This window comes from Hevea brasiliensis, chromosome 15, assembly GCF_030052815.1.
Source record: "Hevea brasiliensis isolate MT/VB/25A 57/8 chromosome 15, ASM3005281v1, whole genome shotgun sequence".
Lineage (NCBI taxonomy): Eukaryota > Viridiplantae > Streptophyta > Magnoliopsida > Malpighiales > Euphorbiaceae > Hevea > Hevea brasiliensis.
Genome location: NC_079507.1, coordinates 51,835,853 through 51,858,841, shown reverse-complemented (window position 1 = coordinate 51,858,841; position 22,989 = coordinate 51,835,853). Strand labels below are relative to the sequence as shown.

General features: G+C 33.9%; 1 protein-coding gene across 4 annotated transcripts; it reads left to right on the top strand.

Annotated features, from left to right (window-relative positions):
* Positions 1–8,681: 8,681 nt before the first annotated feature.
* LOC110632421 (serine/threonine-protein kinase BLUS1) lies at positions 8,682–22,099 on the top strand. 4 transcript variants are annotated; one of them, XM_021780661.2, is made up of 22 exons: positions 8,730–8,983; positions 9,527–9,655; positions 10,367–10,725; positions 11,826–12,080; positions 13,311–13,435; positions 13,581–13,625; positions 13,736–13,817; positions 13,925–13,993; positions 14,072–14,242; positions 14,370–14,435; positions 15,340–15,408; positions 15,529–15,675; positions 15,809–15,882; positions 16,204–16,461; positions 18,448–18,539; positions 18,653–18,729; positions 19,648–19,773; positions 19,847–19,889; positions 19,978–20,024; positions 21,054–21,115; positions 21,195–21,246; positions 21,821–22,099. In XM_021780661.2, exons 3-22 carry the CDS (start codon positions 10,558–10,560, stop codon positions 21,854–21,856), a joined length of 2,064 nt encoding a protein of 687 aa, XP_021636353.2. In that variant the 5' UTR covers positions 8,730–8,983; positions 9,527–9,655; positions 10,367–10,557; the 3' UTR covers positions 21,857–22,099. The 4 variants fall into 4 exon arrangements, with proteins under 4 accessions (XP_021636340.2, XP_057993338.1, XP_021636353.2 ...); XM_021780648.2 differs by lacking the exon at positions 9,527–9,655 and having other exon boundaries at positions 8,682–8,983; XM_021780667.2 differs by lacking the exon at positions 9,527–9,655 and having other exon boundaries at positions 10,360–10,725.
* The last annotated feature ends 890 nt before the right edge of the window (positions 22,100–22,989 follow it).

Here is a 22,989-nt window from a genome sequence, read left to right as displayed (position 1 = left end):
CCCAAATGGAGCACATTAATGGGGCATTTATTGAGCTACCTTGTGGTAAGCCTTTATTCTTTAAAAATTCATGAGTCCATAATATGCTATTATTTATTCACTTTTGAAAGCTTATATTAAGGAGATTTTGGTGTTTCTGGTGCCTTTTATGTTCCTATATGGGTTGGGAGTCAATTTGGCATATTTGACTATCAAATTGTCACACCTTACCCCCTTCGTAAGACATAACATGCTCTCGTAGTACACCTAATGAATTACCGTACTTCGCCTACCGGTAACCCATTAAATATACTACAAGGGATTTTAAAGCAATTCTATTTTCTTTTTAAAGGTGGTGAGCATAAAATCTGGTGTTACAAAAATTTTGTAAAAATTTCAGCAGAGTGCCCGTTATATTTTGAGAAAACAGTTCTTCAAAATCTGAAAAGAAAAATACTTTCAATATGTTTTCTCAATCACAACTCCAATAAACTCAATTTCATCTCCCAATTCAATACAAGCAACTCAATTCAATTTTCAAGTCAAACTCATCATAAAGGAAACAATTCATGCATTACCAAACTCAAAAAGAATTTTGAATATTACATTCATTAAGATAATAAAATTAATATTATAAAACTATACAGGTAAATAAAATCTCAAATTTACATTACAATAATTTGTATTTAATTACATATCAAAATATTTTATAAGAGTTTTTGTACAACTGCTCAAATAATTTACATGCATATTATTACATGAATACATCAAAATCTAATGTACAAGGGTATACCTATGATATACACGGAGCTAGTCCCAATATGTCTTCAATGAATCTTACTCAGCTGCTCTATATTCCTTTCACCTGCGACAGCATGCGAAGTTATCGCTAAGCGGTGAACTCAGTGGTGCACAACTATAATTTAAAACATAATACACTATACATTGACAAAATTATAGCAAAGAATTTGGACATCTTGAAATTCATCAAATCAAAGTCAATATTTTCAATGATACAAATCAAGTATTTAAATGACATTGATTAATAAATTTAAATTAGCAATCATTATTGAACATTTAAAATAATTCCATCAATTTATGGAAATAAAGAGAAAATTTCACTAAAATCAATTATGTACAATTCTCATTTTAAAAATCACCATTACTCATTTTCCAAAAATCATTCTTAATCTCACTAACTCTATGCAAGACTAATCTGTAAGGGCCATCTTCGAAGTGATTCTCACTACCTATAGTTGGGGAGATCGAATTGTCGTGCACATTACATCCACACAACAAATTACTTCCGAAAAGGCGAAGTTAAACTTAAATCTAAATTCTGATAAGAGGAGGATCTAAGCATGTGCACGTACCATAGTAATCAAAACAAAGTTAACTCCAGTGTCTTCTCAACAAATGAGGGACGGGCAATAACTAAGTCAAGCATCTATAATGAGATATAAAATAACCTCGTAAATTTCATTATTCTTTTTGTGAGTATAAAATTCACAATACAATTCAATTCAATGTCAATTCCAATATCTAATAATTTTTATGCCCATCATAATTCAAAACCTTTTTTATCCATTTCCCATGTAACCATATTCCAATCATAATTTTCCAAAGCAAAAATTCTTTTCAATCCATAATAACAATAAAGTCATAATTTAACTATTTCCCAAAACTAAACTCATTCATAATGTAACACATTTTCATAATTGTTGAAATAAGTTCAATGCTTGATAAACATAATACATAAAGAAAATAAACTCATTTAGTCAAAGGAAATATGCAAAACATTATAAATGGAAAACTAGTTGTGCACAATCCTCTTTTGTTGACTCAATTTACTCAAATTTTCATTTTTCCTTTGAAGATCCCTTTCCAACTAAAACACATAATTTAAAGTGCTTCAGCATCCATTCGATCGATTTCTAATAATTAATTCCAATAATTTCTTTGTAGACTTATCCTACTTATTACGGTTCTTAAATTCAGTCATTTATATTTTTGTGTATGGTGACACTATTTATGGTACGATTCAAGTCAAAATATTGACTTTTCTATACTTAATAGATTTATTAATTCTAATTGCACCCATATACCACATTTTGGGTGTCAAATTTGTTGGCATTGATCGCTAATTCAATTTCTAATCTCCATAGTTGAAATTGTAAATTTTCAGTTTTGGGTTACTATTTTCTACTATTTCATTAGTCTAGTTACTGTAGAAATTTGGCTAAATATCCTTCATCAAAGTTGTTCCTTATTGTCTTATCTTTAATTTCCTTTTTGAATTACTCTATTTGGAGTTTTGTAGCTTAAGTTATGCCTATTTTTCTAAGGCTAGCCAGATTGGTTACAATCCAGAATTCTGGGCAAGTTTTTTGTTTTGGCTGTTTTGGTGACCCAAATTTGGGTGACAATTCGACTTAGTTATTAGTAGAATTTGGGTTGGTGTTCCTCATGAAAGGTGTAGTAATATGTCATAGCTTTCTAATGGTTCAAAAATCAGGTCATTTGAACCTTCCTAGACTTGTTATGGCCAAATGAACAGGTTCATTTGGTCATTTTTGTACAATGGCAGTGTGCCTAATCCGAGTTTGACCTAATTATTCACTAACTTAGGGTAATTTTCAGGGCAGGGTTTCTACATGAAAATTGTGGCATTATGTATCTAATTTCATTTCTAATTAGCCTTACACTAATTAGAGTAGCAGAATTACAGTTTTGGTCCTTGAAGTGGACCTAGGTCTAGCTGTCCAGAATTGGACTCTACCAACCAGCTTTCTCTTTCAAATCTAACCATTCAAACTCACTCTAATTTATCCCAATTGACCATTTCAAGACTCAATTAGGTTAATTGGCAACAATTACAAAAATCCCTAATTTTTTCCTCTAATTTCCCTAAGTCAATAACCCTAATTTTCTACTTGGTTTAATTGATAAATTCAAAGTGTATAATTCATCTCTACACCTTCATTCAAGCATGCTTACTCATTTTATTCAATCAATTGGCATCAATTCTATACTCACCCTTAAGCTAGCCGAATTCATGGAGTCCCTCTACATAAATTTTTTTCATGTTTTTATGCAATCTTAATATTGTTTAAATTTAGTTCTACACCTCAAATTCAATTTAAGTTACGAGAGAGAACTTACCTTAAGTGGGCTTTTTCAATCTTCCTCAACTCTTCAAATTTCTTTAATTTCTTGCTCCAAATCTTCCTCTTGAGGGCCAATTTGAAGGTTTCTATAACCTTTTATCAAAAATTTATGGTATAAAGGAGGATTTTAAGAGCTCAAATTGGGTTATCAATGGAGGATGGAAAAAATTAGAGAGAGAGCAATGGGAAAGGGGACGGCTAGCTTGGAAAAAAGAAGACCAATATAATTTTTTTTTCTTTTGTTTATGTATATTTATCTCATATTTGACTTAGTAAAAAATAAATTAAAAAGGTAATTGATTTATGCATCATGCTTATGTAATGGGGTGATGTCAAAATTCCTATTTTAATTTCTTTTCTTTTTCTTTTGTTTTTTCCATAATTTTTTTAATTTAAATCTATACTTTAAAATTTTAATTCCTCATATTTTATTAGACAGTTAGCCATGAGTCACCTCTAGGGGTGAATTGACCAATTTATCCCTCATCGGTCTGATCTGATTTACCAATAATTCAGTATTTCTTTCGAAACTCTGACCTAATTATTTGATCTGGTTCTCTACATTTTTCTGTGAATTTTTCTTTGCTTTGCAATTTTTCCTAGGACTGCGGTGTCACAATGCCCCGTACGAAATTAGGGTTTTAACTGATCTCGCAGTCACTTCCCGGTGTGGTCACCCATCGCTGTGACCCCCGGCTCATTTAACATTTTATGTTCTATTTTTCTGATCTGTATTTACCTTTCTGGTAATCACTATTAATTTTTTATTCAGGGCTTTTCTAGGTGACTTAAATATGATTCTAATCCTCTTAATTGTCTAGACTGACACTGGTCACCAGAGCAGTAATTTGCACAGGACTATGCATGTAGGGGTGTTACACAAATATTCTCCAAGATCTTCAAAGATTATGGCCAGCAACAATATGAATAAATTTTAACTTGTCAACTTAGAATATAATCTTGGAAAATTATTACTATCTTGAAAGATTTTGGCTAGCACATTATTAATTAGGAATCTTTTACTTTTATTTTCCTATTTCTATTAGGATTTATTCCAGATCTGTATTTCTTTATTTCCCAATTAGTTTCTTTGTAATTTTCCTCTTTAGTTTCTTATCTTTGCCTATAAATAGGCTCACGTATATAATGCTTAAACACAATTAAGAGATTTCAGACACTTTAGAGAATGAAGAGAAGACCTTAGCATAAGTGCTATCAAATTTCAATTCTTATCAATCTAGTTTGATTGAGACGAATTACTTAACTTATCATAAGATTCCTTGTGTGGCGTCTACCTTTGAAGATTGGGTTCTTTGTGGCATTCTGAATTTATCAAATAATTTCTTTCTTCTACTTATCCTTTTATCTTTCTTATTTTGTTCTTAGTTTCAGTTCATAAACATTAAAACTATAAAAAGATTTTCTTTTATCCTTTCCTTTTACTTTGTTGCAAATAAACTAGAAAATACCAAAAGAGTTAAAATCTAACAGAATTCAATTCTTGTGTTTTGAGTGTTCTTGCTTGACTTTTATTTATTTTTTATTTATTTAATGTTAGTTTACTTGTTTTCTTTCTCTTAATTCGAATTTCTATTCTACTCAATTCGACTGAATTATTTCTTCTCTCACTAAGGCACATCATTATTTCAAAAGTTTTTCGCCCAGGGACTAGCAAGTTAGTAGAGACAAATGGAAGAATACTACCCCGAACTTGAAATATATGTAATCTTCAAAAACACTATCAATAAAAAGAATTCTTTGCTCAACTTCTTAAAGTTCTCTAAGGATGCTTAGCCTATCTACGACGATAGTTCTCCAGGCTAAATAATCTAAGAGTGCTTCGCCCATCCATAGCGATAGTCCACCAGACTAAATAATCTAAGGATGCTTAGCCCATCTATGGGTCAGACTGCCAGATGACAATGTTTTCCAATAACACATTGACAAGCAAGCATCAAAGCACTCATAAAGGAAACCAAGAAGGTAACTATAATTTATTTTTCCAAAGGAAATTCAATCGTTAATTCATCATCTTTTTAGGTTATTTGTGAATCGAACGGTTAATGAAATATGGTTATTAAAAGACCAAACAACTTTTACTTACAAAAATTTCTTATTAATTACCCCTTTTAATTATCAATAAAACTCACTTGGCCAGCAGGTTTGAACGTTTAATGCTACAATAAATACGAAAGAATGAACATAAGGAACTTTTACTTTTCATTTATAAAATATTTTTTACAAGATTTTTTAGGCAAAGAGGCCTACATCCTCTCCCTTCCCCTCCTTCTTTCCCTTCCCATTCTCCCCACCAGCTCCCTCATCAACACCTAAAATATCTACCTAAGAAAAGTCATCACCCGGGTAGCGACTTTGGAGCTCCATAACAATATCGTTCTAAGCTTTGACATAAATGTCAGCCAGATGCTCATTGATGGTAGTGAGTTCAGTCTCTTGCTCATCTATTTTTCTCTTTATTTCAGCTTACTCCATCTAGGTAGACTCCAGCTTAGCCTTGAGACCGCCACCTCTTTAAGAAGCTTTTAAAGCTCACCTTCTTGTTCTTGAATTTTCTTCTCAAAGGCAGAGACTGACTTAGTTAGCAGAGCAATTTTCGTCTCTTGAGTTCTGGCATGCCCCCTCAAAGCTCGATTTTGCTCGTAAGAAGCTGGGTGCAAGCAGTTTGCTCCATTTGTAGAAACACATCTCAGAGGGTAAGCTCTTCATCACCGTCAAGGTTGAGGCGAGCTTGGTTGATGGGAAGAGTATATCGCTTGGTGAACCAAGCAGCAAGCTTGAAATTCTCAACCATCGACTGTTCAAACAAAAGATACTTGGTAAATTGACGTGCAGCGGGTGGGGAAGCAGCAGTTTGAGCATCTTTAGCTTTGGTCTCTATTACTAGGGTTATCACTGTTTGATCAACCACAGCAGGCAAAACCACCAGTTCAGTCATTTTGGTTTTCTTAGTTATTAGAGGAGTGGAAAAATCCCCAGTAAGACAAGCCCCAACCCTCTTCTTCTTTCAGATTAGCTCCTTGATGTTCTTCGCTCGACTTAACATATCTGCACAGAGAAAGAAACCTCAGTAAGTATAAAAATCATAGAGAATAAGTTTTAAGTTTTTACTCTCGAGCTAGATGTTGTTATAATGTTCGATAGCCACCGAGTCCCCCTCAACATAGATAAAATACCACCATCGGGACTCAATATCAAGCAAAGTCTTGATTGATATCTTGTTCGACCAAACCATAGTCTGTATCTCCTGGACCACGACTTTTTCTTCAGCATTCAGCACACTTTCCTGCTCTCTTCTCAACCAAGAAGCTCTAACTCATCTAGATACCTCCCCACCGCTCGTCCACCATATCCTCCAAGAAGAAAAATCTATCTTTTCACTTCTTTAAGAAGGATGGCAAACCGGTAAAGAGACCCATACCCTTCCGAGCATAGAAGTGCCAAAACTGTTCGTTATCCCGAGTGTTCAGTTGAAAAAAGGCAGAAAAGATGCAGGTCAAGGCATGAAACCTTTTTCTCTGACATAGTACCCGAAAAGGCGAACATTAATTTCCATGAGTTGGGATGCAGTTGGGCGATTGACAACTGATAATACTTAAGAATTTCTACATCCAGAGGATCCAATGACAGTCTCAGACTCGATTTCAGCTACTCTTCATATAGAGCCACACAGATAGGATTGATAAAGCAACTATCCGCTTGGCCCTTAGAACTGGCGAATAATAAGCGATATCAGTCTTTGTCGATCCCATATGATTTGCACAGATCCAAAAGATCCCAACCTGACAAGCAAGATTCAAGCTTAAAAACCCCAGGACTAGCAGACACCTCAGAAGGGCTTGGACCAATATTGGCAGAGGGTTGAGACCCGGAGACTTCTTGCAGAGCAGAAGGACCAATCACCTCCGGTAGGTCATAATGATGGTGTTTCGACTAGGAGAAAAGCTCCCGAGTACTACTATCTTGGCTATGGACGATTCCTGGCAAAACGGGAGTAGCACTCGAACCGCAAGTTTCGCTAACACTCATGTTTTAAAAGAAAAAGGAAATAAGAAGAAGGAAAGAACTAAGATGATTACCTCCAAAATTTCAACAAAAAATGATGAGGACTCGTTGGAGACGTTGCAAGAGATAAGAAAAAAGGAAAGAACCAGAAAAAGCAGAAGACCGAAGATATCAAACAAATCAGAAAATGAAAAAAAAAGGAGACAAACCGCTTTTATAGAAAGACCATGAAATGTATTTTCGAAATTCAAAAAACTGTCACCATAACGCCATCAAAAAATTTCATCTTCTCGAGAGAAACTTTATATCAATGATAGTTGTCCCCAAAAAAGAACACCGCGATAACCAAAACGAACCATACTATTATAACCCAGCAGGATGAACAAACAACATGGACACAAATAGTCGCAGACCAGGGGGGGACTAATGATATTATCCACCCAATATCCAAGTCAAGTAGTCAAACTTATGTCCAGCGCGACAACCAGATAGTTAGAATCACTTCCAGCATGGCAGTCAAGAGACGATATTGAGATGGTGAACTAGAACAAACGAGCCGAACAAAAAGAAGACCGAACAAACCTTCGTTTGCTTAATAAGGCGAACGAAGATCATACCAAGTAGCAACTATGTCAAGCAAAGCGTGATCTTACGGATCAAGCAATAATTATACTAGTAATCAAGCAAAAGTGGATTTCATAGGGATAATCTCATAAATTCAGCCAAAATAATCTCTGTAAACATAATAACAACTTTTTTCCTAAAAGCCTATAAATATCAACCAAGTGGCTAGAAATAAGTACATATACTCATTCTGTAATTTTTATCAATTAGTTCTCTAAACATTTTCCAAATACTCTTAATCAAAATCTCTGACCTAGGCGTCGGAGTGGCCTGCTAATAGGCCATTTACCTCATCTTTTCTCTTATTGCAGGTTTAAATGGTACTAAGACCAAGACCAAAGAATCTCCGGTAGCATCACTAATTACCACCTGAACAAGAGATTAAAAAGAGAAATGAAGGAAAAATATAAAAAATATTAGAAAGATGTGAGATATACTTAATATCCCTCACAAATAAATACAGATTTAGGGTTATTATAAAAAATATTAAAAAAATTAATTAAAAAAAAGAAGATGCCATAGGTAATGACACGTATTAGTGGACGCTCAAAGAAAAAATAAAAAAGAAAAAAAAATAATGAAAAAGATGAAAGAAAAAAATGATTTTTTTAAAGAGAAATTAGAACCTATCCGTTTAAGATAGATATTCTTTTTAACAAAAAATAATCTTTTTGATATTAAAATTAAAAATGATTATACATTTTAACTAAATTTAATATAATAATTAAAAATATATTACACAGAATAAATCGAGGGCAATTATATATTTTTTCTTAAAAAAGGGCTAATTAATTATATGATAAAAACGATTGAATTGACGATAAAATACCGAGAAATTCACCTGCTGAAATCTCAAATCTCCTGCCGGACCCACTTTCCTTTTGCACACAATTTCTCTCTCTTTCTTCCATTTGTATATCTGTTATTCTTTGCTATCTCCAAACCTCCAAATAATAGTCAATAATAAAAGAAAAAAAAAAAAAAAGAGAAGAAGAAGGGGCTGATTCGATCTCTTGACCCTCAAGTCGCTGCAGATGTTTTTGGATACAGGGCGGAGTTAGAGAGAGATTGAGCCACAAATCTTCCTCACAAACGAAAGCTTGCATCTTTCTTCTGTCAGTCCCAACTACAAATACTGGTATCTGCTGAATCCGACGTCGCTTTTCTTCCTTTTCAGTTTAGCTTAGCAGGTCAGGTCCCTTTCACTTCTGCTTCTGTTTTTTAATCCAAACCCTAGAAATCTTCAGCTTTTTATTACTTACTTTTTCTATGAATTTGTATTTCCCTGTTCGACCTCGTTAATCTGTTTTTATAATTTTTTTTTTTTGGTTTAGTTGAGCTTACTTTGTTATTTGATTTTTTATGTTTTTGAGATGCGATGGTTTACTCGGAGAATTTTGACGTTAATTTCTATGATTTGATTGCTTTTGGATTTTTTTTGGTCGAATTTGCTTTGCTTTATAAGCTAATGGGGGAATTGGGACTGTGAATTGGATCGTATCTAAGAATCAAAATTGGGAAAGAGATTGGAAATGAGGCTTGTGCTTATGTAAATTGGTATTAGTTTGCTACTGGAAGCTTCATTTATAGCTGTAACTATCTCAAGTTTTGTTTCCTATACTTGGTATAATTTTGCCTTTTAAGGGTACTAGCTATTTTGCTATTCTGGAAGCTCATGCATTTGTTTGAGGACTGCAACTGGTATTGATTAAAATGCTTTCTTTTCTATGAAGGGAATTAGGGCCAATGTTAAATGCAATCTGGTGAATGTGGATAATCCAATAGGAGGGTAGCTGCTTGTAATTATAAAAATGCATCTATTATAGACTGAAGAACAAAGAAAAGGTTCATTTGTTTATGCAGTGAGTACAAGTATGTGAGAATGCTTTATCTGGTATTTGGTAACAAGGAGAAAAAGTAAAAAAGTCAAACAGAAGTGTCTTATTGGACAATTTTGCTTGAGTTATTCACATTGGTTGCTTTAACTACAATTTAATAGGGGTTTAATAATTAATAGTATTTCTTGTATCTGCTTTTCCTTGCAATCTATCTTCTGCTCTTCTATTCTAGTTCCTTGTCATACTATCCATGCTAAAGCGATGCTCTAATCTCTTTCCCCCCCCAACCAAAAAAAAGATAATAATAATAATAATAATAATGAGGGTATTATATGTTGATTCAAAAATGCAATTGATTTTTTTTATTCTTCTTTTTCCCCCCAGTCAGGTTCAAGGCATGCTTCTTTGACCGCTTTTTGGCTTTGTATGAGTTCTGGATAAGTTGTCCTAGCATATTTGTTCTTCAACTTTACATGCACCTGAATTAAAAGACACTTTGCTTGGCTTTGGGAGCATATCAAAAGTTACTGTACATGCTGCTGTCTTTTATCAGCTTAAATGTTTTCTATAGTCCATAACAGATTCTGATTGTTCAGTCAAGGATTGTTGACATCATTCATTCTTAAGGATATAAATTTGATACATGCTGAGATAGTCTTATTTGAGTCTAATTTTGGTAGTCATAAAGATAATTTAGGTTTATTGAGTTTAATGGTTCTACGTGCAAGAAAGCAGATGGTAATATCATCTTGATGATGCCACTGGATTCATACAACATTTCACGCTGAAGAAGGGGGAAATGCTACCAAATTGGAAGAAACCCCACATCGACTTAGTTTCTACCTTCATCATATACAGTTCATTTATGTTTTCTGGTACATCTTGGTGTAAAGGGGGGCGTTAATGGTGTGCTACAAGAGGAAACCATGGAGCACATTTCAGAGAAAAGGTATCCTGTAAGTGCAAAAGATTACAAGTTATTTGAAGAAGTTGGTGAAGGTGTCAGTGCCACTGTTTATAGGGCTCTCTGTGTTCCACTTAATGAGAGAGTTGCTATTAAGGTTCTTGATCTGGAAAGGTGCAACAATGACCTGGTAAGTGCATTGCATTTTCATTTGAAGCTTCAGATACTCATGTTTATTTCTTGGCTGATTATATGCTGGAAAAAGGTGTCTGTTAAGTTTGCTGCATGGTTAAGATTATTCTGTTATTTGATGCTTCATATACTTGCTTCACATATAAAGTCACATCACATATGCAGGCTGTCTTAACCATACAGTAAAACTAAAATTGCTTATCCATAAATAGTCAAACTGAAAATAGTTGAATCCATCAGAATATGGTTCATGCTTCATTATTCAGTTTATCTGTTCTATCTATTGATAAAAAGTATCTAGTTCAAAATCTTTATTTGTATATCTTAAACTCAACTCAGCTAATTCGTAATAAAAAAAATTCCTATTCTAGTTGTGGTTGGGTATATTGATTCTTTTTCTCCATTATGCTCAGTTAAGGGTAACTAGTGACATCCACTGAAAGATCTAGTGCAGCTAGATCTTTTTTTCCTCCTTAACCCCTTGTCATCCTTCCTCAGTCTATATTCATCTTTATTTGCCTCCTGCAATTTTGATACGTTGAACTTATTACTGTTGTGGTTGATGACATATGATGAACATGTACAAACCATCTCAATTGCCATCTTGGGACTGGACTTAAATGTGTGTCCCTTTCACCTTCTCACAAATGTACTAAGTTTTTATCTGGTTCTTGTATTTCATACGTTCTAGCATTCCCATCTTTTCCATACTAATTTTGTGGACATATTGTTTCCTCACTGCCCATTAGTTGCTGTTAATCAATGCCAGTCAAATGACAGCCTTATATGACTTTTCCTTTTCACATTTCTCTCTTCAACTTTGTTTTAGCTTTATATGAAGCCTAAGTATCGAAAATGTCTGCATTATAGGGCTTCTAAACTGTCCAAACTCCAAATTAACCATTTAGCTCCTTTTTCATTCAATTGCTAAAATAACACACACTCTTATTTTTTATTGTTTGAATCAATCTGTGGTTGGATTTGTTGCATGTGTCATTGATGCTTGTTTCTGGGCTATGATTTTCTGAATCTCGTCAAGGATTCATGTGAAGTTTTATTTTTTTTTTTCCATACTTTAAATTTTTTATACTGGTGCAGGATGGCATTCGGCGAGAGGTACAGACAATGAGCTTGATTGATCATCCAAATGTATTACGAGCACATTGTTCTTTTACCACTGGTCACAACCTTTGGGTTGTGATGCCGTATATGGCTGGGGGATCCTGCCTTCATATAATGAAATATGCTTATCCAGAGGGTTTTGAAGAGCCTGTTATTGCTACCATGTTGCGTGAGACTCTCAATGCTCTTGTTTATCTTCATAAGCATGGTCATATCCATAGAGACGTTAAGGTACCTATTTTGCTTCTCTCATCAATCCCATTGCCTTTTGTGGTCTACAATTGCTGCTGGAGTTTAGTATCTATTGATTCTTTTTCTAATTTTTATTTTTTATGGAACAAGTCATAGGAACAAGCTTTGAAAAACGAAAAAGAAAATAATCCAAAATAGCAGGATTTCCTGATGGGATCTTACAATTTGCCTGTCATTTAAAGTATGCATACTTGCTAGATCAGAGGTGGAAGAAATTAATTTTTGTTAGGACAGTATGAAATCTTTTCTTTGTATACTGTTGTATTTAGTCATTACCATAGTTACCTAATTCGCTCAGCTCCCATGGTATCACGATCTAGAATGCATGTTCCAGAATGTGGTACATCTGCGTTCGAAAATGCTTCAGTATGTGACATGGTTCATGAAATAGAGGTTCCCTTTTTTATTTCAATTTAATTGTGGAGGTGTCTTTCCATGGAAGAAGAAGGAAAAAAATAAGGAGAATAAGAAAGAAAAATAAGGGAAAACATAGGAGAAACAATTGCCAGAAGGAAAAGAAGAAGTTTCTAAGGGAAAAACAGAGGAGAAACAGTGCCCATAAAGAGAAGAAGAAATAATATGGAGGAGAAGAAAAAACAAAAAATTTACTGATAAGAAGAGGTAGAAGAGCCATGCCAAAGAGGAGGAGGAAGAATTGATATATATATACGTATTAAAATTTATGTAGACTGTAAAATTATTTCAAAGTTTCTTTTTATTTGGGTACTTTGGTGTGTAAAATTCTTCTTAGGAGTAAAATTTATGTAATAAAAAGCCTAATGAATCGAATAAATATAGTTCATATGGCAAACAAATTTAATTCACATACTGTGATCCAAATTGGCATACCAACCTAGCCCTGAGTGCCGTATTTCTAAGTAAGTGTTGTAGCACATCTCTGTACCCATACCATGTACTGAGGAGTACTGCTTTCCAGGTGACTGTTGTCATTACTCTTCAATAGAATATCTTCTCCTTCCCAGCCATACCCTCTCTCTCTGTGCATGTCTTTATGTTACTTTTTTTGGGGGTTGGAGTGGTTGTTATCATTTCATTTCTTTTATAATACATATAGCTGTCTGGGTAATTGCCTGTCCGTTGTTAGCGTGATAGCATGTTGCATTCTTATTCTGGGAACTCTTTGTCAATCAATGTGGAGAATACTATGGTGCAGTAATTCTTATCTGCTTTCCGGATGCCCCTTTGCAGGCTGGGAACATCTTAATTGATAATGATGGTGCAGTTAAATTAGCAGACTTTGGAGTGTCAGCATGTATGTTTGATACAGGAGATAGGCAGCGATCCAGAAATACCTTTGTTGGAACTCCGTGCTGGTGATTCATTGACTTATTTTTCCTTTTCACTTCCTGTTAATGCTTTGCTGTGTGAAATCAAATCTCAGTGTGGATTATCAGAAACAAATGAATTTGTAATGTGATCAGAAGCATTTTCTTTCTTCCTTTTGTGCTTTTCTCTCAGGATGGCTCCTGAAGTTATGCAGCAATTACATGGATATGACTTTAAGTGAGTAAGCCTTGGATCCTTTTTTTTTTAATTTCCTTATTTTTCTTGGTTTCTCTAAAGTTGCGAATCATGGATTGAATACACTTTTGAAATTCTGTTTCTGCGAACAGAGCAGACATTTGGTCATTTGGAATAACTGCTCTTGAACTTGCTCATGGCCATGCTCCTTTCTCCAAGTATCCACCAATGAAAGTAAATTTTATCTTTGATACTTACCATTACATCAGAAGTATTTTGTAGGTGCTTATTTTACCTGTTTATATTTTGATCTCTTTCCTTTGTAATTTCTGATACTCTAGGTTTTGCTGATGACTTTACAAAATGCACCTCCAGGACTTGACTATGAAAGAGACAAGAAATTTTCTAAGGTTTTTTTCTATTATTCAATTGGAACGTTCTCGCTATTATGCTTGTGAAGTCTCCCTCAAAGTTTTGCACACTTTCAGTCATTTAAAGAGATGGTAGCTGCTTGCTTAGTGAAGGATCCAAAGAAACGTCCCACCTCAGAAAAGCTTTTGAAACATCAGTTCTTTAAACAAGCACGGTCAAATGAATATCTTAGACGTACCATTATTGAAGGACTTCCTCCTTTAGGAGAGCGTTTTAAGAAGCTGAAGGTCTCTTGCTCATCTGAAACTGTCTTTTCAGTTGGCAAATTCTGCTATTAAATGAGGCATAACTTCTTTATGATTCCTTAACCTTCCCTTTTCTTCTTCTTCTTCTTCCCCCCATTTTTTTTTTCAGGAAAAAGAGGCTGATCTTCTTGTTCAGAATAAGGCTCTGTATGAAAATAAGGAGCAATTATCACAGGTGAAATATGTGGATTGTTTAAATTTTTCTATGTTTCATCATCGTAGTTATTTTGGTCTAGGTCCTTTGCACTTTGGGTTGAAGGGTTTACGTGAGTTATATCATAAAAAAATTATAATTTTTGCTTTAATTGCTAACATCCTTAGAATCTCTAGGCTGGTCCTTGCATTGTCAATGCTAAGAGAGAGAGAGAGAGACCACCCAGTTAAGTGCTCTTTTACAAACGGCTGATATTTTCTTGAGTTTCCAAAATTATATCACTGGTTAACTACCTCCCAGCATCATAGTATTTTTTTTCATGTTAATGGCCGCTGTATTGGGCTGGTAGCTTTTATGGTTTCAGTTAATGATAAACCCTAAGAAAGCTTGCTCTTAGAGTTAAAATTGATCAAAGCTGTGCAAATTAATTATTGATATTGATGAAACTTCTGCAATTGAAGAGGAATGAAGTTCCAATAATTAAAAAAGGGTAAAGCCTATACACTGGCCATATTTTGGCTGAAGGAAATTTTGAATCTTTGTATTGGTTACATATTGTCATTTCACTTATTCTATTTTTAAAAATTTATCTGCATTTGAGTCATGATAAATTGAATTTTTATGGCTCCTTACAAAAATGGGAACTATCCAGATTGGACTGAAGAACAAGAAATTTGAACTAATTTAGTTTCAAGTTTTGGTGGTTTGGAACTTCTTGACTTTTGAAAATGAGGTGATACCCTTACAATGTTATCCTAGTTTATTAAATATGTACTGGGATAAAGTTTTACTTATTTGTATGTGTTTGTGTGTATAGATGGGTATGTTGTACAGTGGTATTTACATAATCAAATTGGTTGACAGTTTCTGATCTTTCTGGCCAAAATTTGATGGAATTGTTAATCTAACTCTGGTCATATTGCAGCAAGAGTATATAAGAGGAATCAGTGCATGGAACTTCAACCTTGAGGATTTGAAAAGTCAGGCTGCTCTTGTAAGTAACTTCAATTTCTGAACTTGATGCATATAAAGTTTTTCATTCAAATGATTTCATTTGTGGACAAAACATTGCATTAACTTTTCTACCTTGTCACCGGCATTGTCCTACCTGCAGATTCAGGATTTTGATGGCATACCAAATGCAGAAGATCCTGATGTGAGCATGAAGCAAGGGGACAGGAACAACAATGTTGAGCCTACTACAGCTGAGAGCCTGTCCCATGAAAGGGCTAACCATTCAACTGCTGCTCCTAGTCATGAGGTATCTTTTCATGCCAGCAATTTCATTGTGGTTTTTTTCTTTTTTTTCCCCCCTCATTCTCGGGTGTTTCCTGAAAACTGTGGACTCAAGGTCATTCTGCCATGTGTTTCACATTCATCTTTCATTGTTTCAGGATGGTTTTAGTGATCTTCATGATTTGGAGAGTTCACTTTCTTCATTTCCTATTAAACCTCTTCAAGCACTTAAGTAAGACTCTTTATCCTTTTCTTATGTCTTCTTTTATCCTGGCCTTGCCTTCCTGGTTCTAATTGCTCAGACTTTCACATATGTAACTGGCTTTGATGGTAGTGGGCAATGTTTTTACATTAAAGAGATTGTGAATTGCATTCCAGTAAATGGAAAGTGTTACGATGTTGGACCTATATAATGCATTATATAATATTCAATCAATTGTTGTGCATTTGCATTTTCTACAATGATTTTAACATATCAACTCAGCATAAAATATCTGTTGCTTTTATGGTTTTAGGTTTTTCATTAATTATGCAACCATGTATTATAATGCAGAGGCTGTTTTGATTTTGGAGATGATGATGTGGATGGAACTAGTCCAAGTTGGAAAGGTACTGCCCAAACAGATTCTGAGCAACAGGTTCTTACAAAATTGTCAGCTAACCAAGAATGTGAAGCAAATGATGGTCATAATCCCAGTAGGAGAAGTTCTTTACCACGTATCGTTGTTATGGAGCATAAAAAATTTTTGAGTGGACCATTAATGCCAGATAATGCTTTTTCTCCCAAAAAGATTGTTGGAGATGAGAACAGGTGAGCTTCATATTCTAACTGAAGTTGATTTTATCTATATCTCTCTCTTTAATGTCTATTTGATATTTAACATCAGATGAATAATTGACACATTTTTTATGGTCCCTGTCCTGGAAAAAGAGAATTTTTGTTTGTTACTTCAAAGAGTTATATTTTGGCTCTTAAGAGCTTCAAATTTTAGAGTTTTGTGAAATGAGGAAAAAAAGAAGTTTTACATATATCTTCCCCTCACCTTCCCTCCCTGCAAATTACTTTTAGGATTAAGGACTTTGTTATGTTTTGTGGGTTCCATATGCTAGAGTTGCTTGAGGCTGCTATTTGGCTTCTGATTATTTATGCCTGGAGTCGGAAACATGGCTTTAAATTGCAGTTGTGGCCACTTTTGCAGTCGTAGGTAAAGTAAACAGGCCTATATTGGCAGTAACATAATAAACGGCCTATCGCTACTTTTTTTTTTTGGGAAAATTCGCTAAGTTAATGAAAGTAATGGATATATAAAGATATAATTAAAACTAAGATATACAACTAAATAATAAGCATAAAGACATTAAATCCATCATTCTTAGACTACTAAGCATTTAATTTAAAATTAGGTTTTAAACTTACTATTTAATTTATGAAAATTAATTTCAAGGGCTAATTTCATGTCTTGTCAAAACCTAAATTTATACTTGCAAACATTATTGAAGCCTAAAACTTTCTTTGATGTTATTTTCTAACTATTTATATATTTGCCTGAAAATGATTCTGAAAATAGTTAAAATTTAGAAAAAAATAAACAATAACCTATAGATTGGGCAAAATAAAACTTCATACTATAAATTTCATGAACAACTTGATAGAGTAATGAATTGCTCTGAAATATTTAAATTCAACACACAACAATGTAACACAATTTCCTCAACAGTGCAGAACAGAAGTTTAATACAAAGGAATTGAAAAATAAAAATGGCAACAGCCAGAATTCCCGGAGAAGAATCTCCTAAGCCCGCCCCCCCCCAAAGCTTACACGCTGGACTGAAAGAGGAAAAAACAAACCCCCAATTACAATTCCAGAAAAAGATGCCCCTTCTTAACTAAATTCCCTTCTTGTAGTTTCTCTGCCTCATGGGCTTTCATCCACGTACATTCTCCCTCAGCAATCCTTTCAACAGAATTTCCCTCCTTGCTTAGCTGTGGATTTTTATTTGCTGCAAACGAGTTCCCTTTTGGAACTTTCTTCACCCTTCTAGAATACACCACCCAGCCTTTGCTGTATTTCTTCAGTTCCCTTCCTCTGTTTTGATCCCTGCCCTCATCACAACCTAACAAAAATCATAAGTTTTTATATCAAATGAGCAAAATCACTGTCAAAAAATACAAATAACTCACTCTTTGTAAAAATTTGAATGTAGAAGTGCTGATTTGCTCTCCTTGACTTCAAAATCACCTTATCTATTTGATGATCAATGCTTTTGAGCTCAAAAATTTCTGAAGAAACGAAGGATTTCACTTGATTGCGGAATGTGGAGAAAATTGAGAGAAAATAACAAAATGCCTAGTGAGAAAGTGTAGAGAAGTGAATGAATAAAGCCAACACTGCCTTCTGCCCAAAAAAGCCTGTTATTGCTGCCTTCACATGATTACTATCCAAAAAAAGCCTAAGATTCTGCCTTACAAGAATAATGGCCTTTAAGTAATGGCCATTAAACACCCAATTTTAAAAATTCATCATTTATCGTTCAAAACGGTAATGGTAGGTTAATTTTCCTTAAATAACATGTAACGGCCGCTATTTAAAACCATGGTGGGAAATGTAAGTTAAGTTTATAAACACATCTAAATTTCATCAGTTTGTGAACACATCAATAGTCGATTGATGCAACATGATATTATCATGAAGTTGACTTGACATTTGGTTGCTGTTTGACAGTGTCCTTTATCTATGTGAAACAGTTTGGTTCTAGTACTTAATAATAGCTTGGGGTATCTTCGAATGTGTTGTAGGGATTTTCTACAGCCAAAATATCAACCAGAGCGAAACTATAGTGGTCCATTGTTATATCGACAGAAAAGAGATGCAAATAACCTTTCATCTGGTATGTCGGTTGTGGTTCTCGCATTTATTTTCTCCTTATGCATATAATGGTAAATGATATTACTTGTTTATATTCATTACAAATATATTTTATTATTACATCTGTTTACACAGCGGAGGATTTGTCAGAAGGAGCAGTTGTCCAACGTAAGGGACGCTTCAAAGTCACTTCAGCAGATCTCAGCCCAAAGGTAATTTGATTTACATGCCATGGTCTCAGGTTTACAAATCCCGGTCTTTAGCTAGCAAGAGGAAAATTGCTATATCAAGAAAGTTTAAAGCTTGTCAAAATTTAGTTTTCAACCATGCCTTTATTGTGACACTCAAGTCTGTTTATCGACTGATGAGAATTGGTGGAGTTAATCTTTCTAAAAAATTGTGGGCACAAGTGTGAATCCTCAGACAGTTTATTTGTCTTGCAACTAGAGGTGTAAAACGGGTTAGATCGGGTGGGTTCTGGTGATTTGGGATTCTGGGTTGAATTGGGTCACCCATTGAGTCACTATACCCAAAGAATTCCTAGTCAGGTGGGGTCAATTTGCTGGTTGCTTCGGGTTGAATATTTTTATTAATTTAATTTTCCGGTCAAAATGTGGGTTGATTGGATCAATCGGAACAAAGTCAACCTTGGGTTGGGTCATAAAGGTTGTTGGGTTGACTTCTCAATTTTGTCGGCCTTTCGGGTTTTGTGCAGGTTGAAACAGGTTGTGGAGTCAGGTTGGCAAGTCTGGTCAAAATATGCCACATTTACTTGAAACTCTAATCTTTATGTATGCAATCTAGTGAATTTTGTTTTTATTGGAGAGAAAGGCCATGTAAGGTTTCTTTTAATTGAGGTAGCTATTACATATCAGATAATGTCAATAAAAAGAGAAATACTGAAGTCCCAATGCTCCTTGTTTAACTTTATTTTCAATGGGATTTGTGCTTGGTGCTTTAGGAGATTTAATTTCTAAATTTATTTTTTCTTCTTCTAGTGAACTTGGGGCTTGATCTTTAAGTCTCTGTTTGAGTTTTATGTATGCTTGATCGACATTGTGTGTGAAACTTAGAAATTTATCTTTTAGGCAATGGCTTTGTAACCATTGCCATTATTTTTCTGATTTCAGGGTCCTACAAACTGTTATTTCAGTCCAGTTTGTGGAGGTTCAACTAGTCTATCAACATCAAACCTTACAGTTGCCTCAGTTCTCCCATCACTGCATTGCATTTTGCAGCAGAACGCCATGCAAAGGGTATGTTCCTTCTATGTGTTATATCTTCATTGTAAATGTATTATGTTCAAAAGTACTTATTCTATGTTGACAGGAAGAAATTCTTAAATTGATCAAGTGTGTGGAACAAAGCTCTGGTAATGCCTCTCATCTTTTAATCATTTTTGTTATTGGTACTTATCCCTGTATGCAATAATTATTTCACCCGAGTCATTTTTAATGCAGGCAAGCAAATGGAGTCAGCTGAAGCAGCCACAAATGACCTTTTGCAGGTACATGTACTTTTTTCTTCCTTAAAAAAATAGGTATTATTTTTTGGGGCAAGGTCATGCTGATTGTAGAATTTCTAGCAAAACACGTCAGATTGCAATTTAGATACATAAAATCCGCATTTGTATGAAATTGGGCAATTATAAGCTATTATTTCTTTATAAAAATGCATTAAAGTTTTTTTTTTTTTTTTATTCTATTGAGCCATTCAAACTGAAGTCATATTTGATTGAAACCTTAAACATTTTGATTTGCTGCTATTAAGAACTAATTTAACATAAAAAAATATAATTTGCATGCAATTCTCTTAAGAACGATTGAGGACCTAATGTCATATAATAAAACCTTCATACATTGACGTTACGAACATATCATATTTACAATTTTTAATGCATTAGTTTTTCTATATTTAGGCATTAGGAACAAGTATTAAAATGTTCAAAAATTTCAGAAATTTCTATAACTACCCAATATTGTATTCGTTGCAATAAAATTAGTACTCATTAGCACCAATTCAAATAATTTAAGGATCCATTATAACACTTATTTAGTTGGAGGTTTTATAGCAAAATTCCCAAAGTTCAAGACTGCAACGGATTTTGCCAATTTCTTTCTTAATTCTTCGTCACTGCTGGTCACCACTACCATCATCTCTGTGTGTGCGTGGATGTAATGATTCATATTTTTGTTTCTTGTCGGGAGCATCTAATGTGTGTCATTTTACTATGTCACTGTTTATGGTAATGTGGAAGTTTGTTTATTTATTAATTTATTGATCAGTGATTATGTGTGCTTAAAGTAAAATTATTTATATAAATAGTCAATGACTTTTGCTGTGAGTTATGGTGCTGCCCTAACCAATTTTCAGTTTCAGATGATATTTGATGAAAAGAGTTTATCAATTCCATGTAAAAGACACGTGTTAACTAGTCATATCCGTTATAGAATAAAATGATCTTAATTTTGCACAATCTGACTCCAAATAGTTTGGGATTAAGACTTAGTTGTTGTTAATTTTGTGCAACATCCAGATATCGCCTACTTCTGCTAGGGAGAGGGAGCTGCAGGCTCAGTTGATTAATCTACAACAAAGGTATGATATGACAGCCAAAATCTAGTACTGAAATTATAATTGCTATTTTGACACATCTGAAACTTATCTCTAATGTCAGTATTGGAAGCCTTGTGGAGGAATTGCACAGACAGAAGATGAAAAATGCTCAGGTGTGCATTTATCTTTATTTCTTCAAGTTCATATCTCAATCATCATATAAGTCTCATACTTTTATGGAAAATCCTGATGATAGCCCTATTGGCTCAATAGAGAGGCACTTAATTGACCTGACGAACGTTCAGTTAAGTCTTTCTCCCCTTTTTTACTCCAGAGTATCAGTGTGGTGTTGGAGCCTTGCTAACTAGCACTTGTCCCTTCTCCTTAAAAAAAAAAAAAAAAAAAAAGTGCAGTTGTCCCCTTTCTCTGCATTGCTCTTCATGGAAAATAAAGGTTAAGATTGTCACATTTTATTTTATTTTATTTTTTCTAATTGAACTTCAACTATTAATAAAATGCGGCAAAAATTGAGTTCCCTTTTAATCAACCGTTCAATGTCTGTTCCCTTTTAAATTTGTTGATTTGGCACAAAAATGGTGAATTTGTACAAGTCCACAAACGCATCATCTTAACTGTTTGTATTTTAGTAAGATATTCAGGATAATCAAACCTGTAAGTGCATGAGTTAAGTTCAATAGTCATCATCAGTGATGAAATTGGGTCTCTTATTCTCTTTTTGTTACGCAGTTAGAAAGACAGTTGAATGCTTTGGTCTATAAGTGAAGAAAATGAAGCTTATGATGATAGTTTCTTCTGTGGGTTGATAATTCATCAGTGACAAAAGATTGTGACCATCTGCCAAGCACTTATGAGGTATGAAAGCATCTTATGATTTGTATTTCGAGTGTGTACCATATGTGTGAACAAGGCAGACGCCAAATTTTGAGATGCCATTCGTTGAGTCTCACATCATGTGTGACATGTTGTAATTTATGACAGCATTGTAATTATAATAGAGTTTGGCTCTCTCTCCTTTTTTTTTTTTTCCTCACACGTGTGAGCTCTCATGCACTCATAGCATGTGGTGCCTTTATGTGTACCTATGTTCATGGGGAACCAATGCATGCCAAGACGGCAAGACCCATTTCTTTCCCTTGCAATAATTGATAAAGGTATCCCTGATGCTCAATGTAATCTTTCAGGGTGTTTAAATCAAACCAAGTCTACTGATATATTATGGTCATTTATTCGTACTCGATATATGAGAGAGCTTAAAGGTAAACATTCCAAGACATCTATCTTGTGAAATATAGATATTTATTTACTAGCTGGAGTTTATTTCTTGGAATCGTAGTAGTTGCAGTTGTGCTCCTACCATTTCTCAAAATTAGAATGAAAGCTAAAGCATCATTTGTTTTTCATATATTTTTCGTTGTTTGGTTATAATGTTAAACTAGTGATATGCGTTTATATTATATATAAATTAAGTGTTTACTCATTTTAATAAAATTGTTAAAATCTAGAAAATGGCTTCCTTTTTTGAAACGGGAAAGTCGTTTTCTTTCAAAATTGGTTAATTTTTTTTTGAATTAAAAAATATTATTTTTTAACTGAAAATATCCTAAATACTTGAAAATGCGAAAAATATTATATTTTGTGAAAAAAAAACAAACGTAGTTTAGAAAATTTTTTAAATGGTTGAGGTGGCTGCAGAGTAGACCTTGCCATGGTTTTCTTTTAATTTGTTTTTTGTTGTTAAAATAAAATTTATAAATGCCACTTTCACCTCTTATAATAGTCGTTTGAGACGCTATTTTATGGGTGTTTTGGAAAAAAAAATTGATATATATATATATATATATATATATATATATATATATATATATATATATATATATATTTATTTATTTATTTAT

Coding starts and splice junctions, on each gene's coding strand:
- LOC110632421 (XM_021780648.2), top strand. CDS start 10,558: ATGGAGCACATTTCAGAGAAAAGGTATCCTGTAAGTGCAAAAGATTAC. Junction 10,726..11,825: donor AAAGGTGCAACAATGACCTG/GTAAGTGCATTG, acceptor ATACTGGTGCAG/GATGGCATTCGGCGAGAGGT. Junction 14,243..14,369: donor AGCGTTTTAAGAAGCTGAAG/GTCTCTTGCTCA, acceptor TTTTTTTTTCAG/GAAAAAGAGGCTGATCTTCT.